This window comes from Echinops telfairi, unplaced genomic scaffold, assembly GCF_000313985.2.
Source record: "Echinops telfairi isolate 266 unplaced genomic scaffold, ASM31398v2 ScPeMD7_10;HRSCAF=50, whole genome shotgun sequence".
NCBI lineage: Eukaryota > Metazoa > Chordata > Mammalia > Afrosoricida > Tenrecidae > Echinops > Echinops telfairi.
In genome coordinates, this window is record NW_022103907.1 from 12,080,012 (window position 1) to 12,086,908 (window position 6,897).

The 6,897-nt window shown below is 40.6% G+C and overlaps 1 protein-coding gene across 2 annotated transcripts in view; it reads right to left on the reverse strand.

The window, feature by feature from the left end:
* Positions 1–1,283: 1,283 nt before the first annotated feature.
* Positions 1,284–6,897, reverse strand: part of ATL2 (atlastin GTPase 2) — a 31,271-nt gene continuing 25,657 nt past the window's right edge. The window contains exons 10-14 of one of the 2 annotated variants that reach the window (XM_045287013.1): positions 5,339–5,410; positions 3,436–3,867; positions 2,083–2,097; positions 1,876–1,986; positions 1,426–1,501 (exon numbers count right to left, since the gene is read on the reverse strand). In XM_045287013.1, the coding sequence (XP_045142948.1) occupies positions 1,879–1,986; positions 2,083–2,097; positions 3,436–3,867; positions 5,339–5,410 (627 nt within the window). In that variant the 3' untranslated portion in view covers positions 1,426–1,501; positions 1,876–1,878. Of the gene's footprint in view, positions 1,502–1,875; positions 1,987–2,082; positions 2,098–3,435; positions 3,868–5,338; positions 5,411–6,897 lie in introns of both variants that reach the window. The other variant, XM_045287012.1, reaches the window with a different exon arrangement.

Here is a 6,897-nt window from a genome sequence, read left to right on the forward strand (position 1 = left end):
AGAGAGAGAGAGAGAGAGACTGAAGCTGTGGTAGGCTCAGCTTTCGGGTGCAATACCTTCGCGCATTCACTGGGTGCTTCCTGCTCATGCTCTTTGCAGTAGAAACTAATACGGTTTATGTAGTGGCACACATACTTCAATGAGTTCTTTAAAAATAATCACAGGTTTCATTTATATATACAACAATCTTTTTAATTATGTACTGAAAATAAATTACAGGAAATAACTTTAAAACGCAACAGAGGACAAAATTCCACAACAAACATTCCGATTGAATTCCCTTGGAGGGCTAGGGGGTGAGATTGCAATACTCACGGAAGATAAATATCACAAATTTATCAAAAACTTTAAATTGTCTATGCATTCACACACTGACATGAGCCACAAACATTCCTTCACGGGGACTGTACTTATTACCCTACCACAGAACCAGATTTTGCCAGAAACTACAAAACTTTTGATACAAAATCGTATTTATATATTTATAATTCATATACATGCCCTATCTGTGATTTTTAAAAAGGAAAAAAAAAAAACACAATGTAGACACTCTCAATTCAACTCGGAGCTGTAGGCAACATTTTTGGATGGAATTTCTCGCCCAGTTAAATGAATGGCATTTTTATGTACATGAAGGCTACACTGCAAAAAGACAGTTCAGTTTCACAGATATGCATCTCCTTTTAGGGCAGGGTTAGAATTACTAAAAGGCAAGACAAATGTACACCTCAGAGTCACTTTCTTAGCAACAACAGTGGTTAGGGCAGGTTTATAAATGTTAAAAGGCAAGACAAATGTACGCCTCAGAATCACTTTCTCAGCAACAACAGTGGTCAGGTAATTCCCGTGACGTTTCTGTTACGTGCATTGACATAATACTGGGGTCGGAGGCAGTAAAGCAACAGCTACTTTGAATGTGGTGGCTCAAGAAAGGCTTCATTGTCACCCCAACCCAACTCTTAATACAGTGATTCGTAACTTCTCTAAAAACTCAGAATTCCAACGGGACACAGTATTAGACACTAAACATATTTCTTAAAATATTTCCCTGAAATATCCTTTGACATAAGACAAATTTCACTAACATTAGATTAAGTAAAAAGGAAAAAGGGGGGGGCGGGGGAGAGAATTAAACATGGCACAAATGTGCATGATAGCCAACGCTCCGCAGCCAATCTCACGTCTTAGGAGCCAATGAAAAGAATGCTTAAAACCAACAAACAATTTTCACACTCTGTGGCAGCCATCTGTGAAGCCAGTTCGACTATAAACTACTTCTACAGTTGATTGTAAACTTTGGTTTATTATTTGAGTTCTCGTTGTACAGCAAGCATGGGGAGAAAAAAAAAAAAAGAGGAAGCAGAGTCCAAGAGGAGATGAACTGTCAGTCTGCCTTTAATCTGTCTTGCTGAGACTGGTCAGTCAGGCCTGCTTTGATAGACTGAGTTACAGACTGCTTTATGTTTTCCTTCATCAAATTATCACCCAGGGGCTTGAATACCTGTGGCATGAGAAATGTGCAAAACAAACAAAAAGCATGAGGTAAAAAAAGGTACATATAAAAATAGATATAAAAATTCAAGTCAAAGCAATGAAGAAAATAACCAGAAATGTGGAAAATAAAAAAGATGCTTCTCCCAAAAGTTATGGTGCTACAAATAATGCAGTTAGACCATTTATAACGCAACAAGAGCTACTTTCCACCTATTCAAGCCATTTACAACTCCTATGAGATGGATGTGCAATTCCATACCCTCTGTGCAGCATCAAGGCTGGTACGTACACAGCATGTACGCAGACCGGCCCACGGTCCTGCTTATCGTCCTACATGTATAAGTGTGAACACTTCAGATAGAGAGAAAAAGTTAAAAATACTGTCTAATTTGTCTTCTTGTTATTGTTGGATGACAGTCTCTGTCGCTGTGCTGATGAGAGAGCACGATGACTCATTCGACGTCTAGTGACTTCAAACAGTTTGGAAAACACCTAAAACATGGAGTGATTCGTTAGGAGAGTGGCTCAGAGTGCCTCCCAGGTAAAGAGCTTAAGGCTACAACAATTTGAGACTAGCAGGTTTCTCACCTTCCTGGGACTCCTCTGAAGCAAAGGAAAAGAAAAAGGCAGAAAATTTTAGACAAGGTTTGTTGACACAGCAGCGTTTCTCTGACTAGTGACCATCTGACTTCAACAATACTGACAATAAGTTTACAGTTGCATTGTTTCATCTTTTGTAACAATGGCACCTAAAATTCTAGAATCAACCTTGTGCAGAGATGGATAGTTTTCAAAAGAATCCACTGCAAAAACATTGAAAGTTGTGTAATAGAAAATGAGGAGCTCAAACTTTCAAGTAAATGATGCTTTTTAAAAGAGGCTGTGATAGTTTTTAACCATCTTCTATTTGGAGATATCAAAGGAACATCTGAGCCTTATCAAGAGATTAAAATTTACACAAATTGCCATTGTATGTCCACACAATGCACTTCCAAATCAGATCTTAATGGAGAGCCTTTCTCTATAAAACAATATTCAAATAAACACAGTGGGTCGTTTTATAAACCAATGTTATTACCACAACAGAAGTCAACATCAAATAGACTCTCTTCAAATTATGGTTTACTTCTCTGGTCTTTCATCAACTTACAGCCAAGCATGGGTTTTCATAGCCTAGATCTGAAAATGCTATCTTACTGTCCAACAGGAATAATTTTGGCTTCTACTCTGGTCCTTGCAGATGGTCAAGCATCTCACACGGTCTTGTGAGTATCCTTAATTGGAAAGTTCCGCATGTAGGCAATTCCAGCACAGCTGGAATTGGCTTCCTCAGTAGACACTTGCCAGGGAAAGAATGCACAGCCTGACTTTGAATACGGGTTTGAGGTAAAAGATCATTACTGAAGTTGATTCTCTACTTGTGAAGCTTTGCTTCTTCATTAGTATTTCCAAAGCCCAGAAGCCAAACTCGTTCGTTTCAAGAAACCCCTGTGAGGATCGTTCTGGTAGCACATCCGATGTCTTCATATAGATGGCGCAGATCTGTCTACGGTTTTCCTGGGCAGTGAGAGTGCACTGCTTCTCTCCAGTATTTGTAGGAAACTGCTTTTGCTTTCCTACATGTGCTGAGTACTCGGCTTCTTTTCCTTACCGTCATGACCTTTAGAGACTCTGGCCTGTCCACTGCAAGGTATGATCATGCCTACAACTGGGAAGTTATTCAAAGGATATTACCAATTTAAACTAAACAATACATTAAAGTACACACACACACAAATGCCATTCACACTCTACATTTAGATTATACATCCAAGCAAAACAGAAATCGTCCTTTTGTTATTCCTCACATAAAAGAAAAGTTAAAAGTGCAAATACTGCTGGAAGGAAAAAAATACAGGGAAGTTGAGATTAGTGACAAAAACAGAATGGTAAAATACCAACCTGTTCCCATAGTGTTGCGGCAATCTGATCGATCATTATTCCAACTTCTCTGAACTCCCCAGAGTATTTAACATATACCCAACCAGAAAGAGTTATCAGTGATAAGCCCATGACCAGGTTACACAGGATGGCTATAGAGGACAAGCCAACGAAGCCCATCAGTCCTGAGATTACATGCATAGCAAACACGACCGCAAGCAGCGTGGCAGGGGTACGAGCAGCCTGGAAGATATTTTTGCCTTCGTTGTGCTTTAAAAAATTTGCATAGGTTTCTTCAATTTCCGCCTCCAGCTTGTTCTGATAATTAAGGCAGAAGTCATTTCCACCCATTTTTTTGACAGAACGAAACTGTTTAATCGCCATTTCCTTGAGCTCCAAGTGTTTTCGCTCCAGATCTGAAGGTGCGATGTAAGGCTTGTCCCCACCGCATATCTAGAGGGAGAATTACAGCAGAGCAGATACCATGTTAGAGATAAGTACCACTTGAGACAAGTTCCCTATTTACATTTTATTTTTAGCTCTATAAAGTTGCTTTGTTTATATCTCAGGCACCATCATACTCTGTGTATTCTTCATATGTTTAACTGAATACGGTAAAATAATTTTCCAAGCGCGACCAGTAGCAGTAAAGACTGAAAACCAAATAAAATCTACGCTGCACTGTGTCTCTGACCCATCATTCAGCCCACCAGTACAACGTACCGAACGAGTGTGGAAAATATAACACACTACCCAGGTATTTTAATGTCTGGGTGAGCAAGCACAGCACAGAAACTGTTACTAGCCTGAAACTAATGTGATGCACATCAAAGAACTATGAAAAGCAGCACACTGAATCCAGAGTCAGAAAATAATTCAATAGCTTATGTAATACTTTCTCTTTATGCTACATTCTAGCCATGTAAATGCTTTTGAAATATAGTTCGTTTCTAGTAAAGATGATGAAAAGGCATCAGGGATGCTACATGTGCCAGTGAGAAGACCTCTTGGTCCAGCAGGTAAAACAATGGACTGCTAACCACAAAGGTTAGAGGTTGGAAGCCGCCAGCTGCTCTGGTTGAGGAAGAGGTGGCAGCCAATATCTGTAAGGCATATGGCCTGGGGACCGCTTAAGGCCAGCTTGTCACTGTCCTACAGACTTGATTACAGTCAGAATCAACATGACAACAGATAATATGACACACATTTAAAAAAATTTTAATTGCTTGCCACTGAGTTGATTTCAATTCACAGGGCCCCAATATAGTAGTATTGCTCCATAAAGTTTCCAACAGGACTTAGAATCATTTTGGCTTGGTTCAGTCATGACCAATGAAGCAACTTCAGAATGGACTTAAAATTTTTAAAAGGTGAGTGAACTGGTAATGCCAATAGCTATGGTTGAAACCATGCTAGGAACCTAAATCTTTCTTAGAAGGCATGGGCATGTGGGCAGTGCACAGCAAGCACATCTTTTAACCGGCTGAGTCAAAAACAGCTGAGTACAACTCAAAGCTGGCAGCTGACGATGCTGCGTCAGCCAGTATGCAACTCTCCCCAGCCCTGGCAATGTCCTGCATCACGCTGCTGAAAAGGCTCAATGCACAGCTTCAATCTGCCATTCCGTCTGCTCCAAATTACCCAAATGTGAGGCTCTTCCAGCTTCACTTCATTGGCCATGACACAACCAGTTGACAGCATCAGTCCTCAATCTCTACTGAAGCAGACTGCCACGTCTTTCTCCAGCAGAGTGGCTGGTGGATTCGAACCACAGCTATGTCTCAATTAGCAGTGGGGCAAATAACCAATGCACTATCAGGCATCCCATGACAATATATAAGAACAAATTAGTTTCATTACTTTATTTTAAACACAGAAAATGGGATACCTCGCCCTAGAGTCTAGTTTAAATTTAATTACAAACCTCTTCCATGGCTTTGCTATAGACATCTTTTGCTCCTGCTACTGCAGCAAGATTATTAGCTTCAGCTGTTGCCTAGAAAATAAAATGTAACACAAAAAAATTCAATGAATCTAGATTATGATTAGCTGAATATATATGTAAAAGTAGTAGCAAGTATGGGGGGGGTGGGCAGCGCGAAGAAAAATCAATTCAGTTTTTATTTCCTAGGCATGAAAATGCCATCATAAAGTATATAATAATTACTTCTAATGATGCTGCTTCCTAATGCAAGGTCCATTTTACACTGGGTATGTGTAAGATACATTATCTTTAGATGCAAAAAAAAAAAAAAAGAAATTACAAAAGTTATCTTTCTCATAATCACTGCCAGCAGCTTGCTTCTGAACGATACAAACCCTACGTGGGTTTCCAAGGCTGTCCATCTTTATTAGAGTGGGCAGCCTCGTCTTCTCTCCTAAGATGTCAACTGTCCACCTTAGCACTACATGAAAGGCACTTTCAAAGCCACAAAAATGCTAACAGTGTGAGCTGTACTAGAAAATTAGGTTAGTGCACCATACAGCTAGAACGTTTCCAAAAAGGACAAATCTTTAAAAGTCTGGTATAAGCCAAGTTAAAACAGCATTGTCCCAAAAGAATACTTGTTTTTTGAATCAAAAATTGTGCTTATTTGAAGCCCTTGTAAATCACTAATACGCACCTCATTCCAAACACTATTCCTTGTCAGACTCAGAAAACGAAAGCTTGGCTCAGAGATGCCCTTCTTTGTTAAGCCATCTTTGCAAAAGGATTTTGTATACTTTAAGCATCTGCAGAGAAGGCACCAAGCCTATGCACGTGTGAAGTGTGTGATCTAGTTGTACAATAGCACAAGAACTCTACAATCTAAACCATGTATTGTCTGAAAAGTGTTTACATGTAAAGCAGAACTAGAGTGGGGAGGTCAAGGCTCCACTCACCCTTCACTTGGCTTCAACTATTATCTCTAGTCAATGGAGAAAACAGGTACAGGCATGCATTGTTCAACATCTGTTCAGGCAAGGTCCAGACGCATATACGTCAGTGGTCTCATACCAAAAGAAAGGCAGCTCTCCTTTAATTCCCCTAATGGTTTTGAAAACTTCAAACCCAGAGTCTGACAGCCCTGGGCAAGAGAGCAGATACAGGTGAGGCAGAGGGCATGACGCTGGACGTGGGCCCTCAGGATTTTGTCTGGTGGGCAGTGAACCTAAGGCCTGGGTTGCTTCTGCTGCTCAGCCAGGTGTGGAACAACAAGGCTGGGTTGGGTGACGCTGGCCACTCCCTACTCACGTCCTTTTGCTTCCCTCCCACAACTGCCCTCTCTCAATTACTGCTGCTGCCCGCGCCACCCCGTCTCCAAGTCTTCACCTGGTCATTCCATCCAGTAGCAGCAAAAGACAGCAAGAAGAGGGCTCCTATCGTATCTTAATGTGATGTCTACACAACGTCCACATAGCAGAGCATTCTACTTCACAGAACGCATCACGGACACACAAACTACAGAACCCTATATACGTGTGAGTATATGAACGCATCAC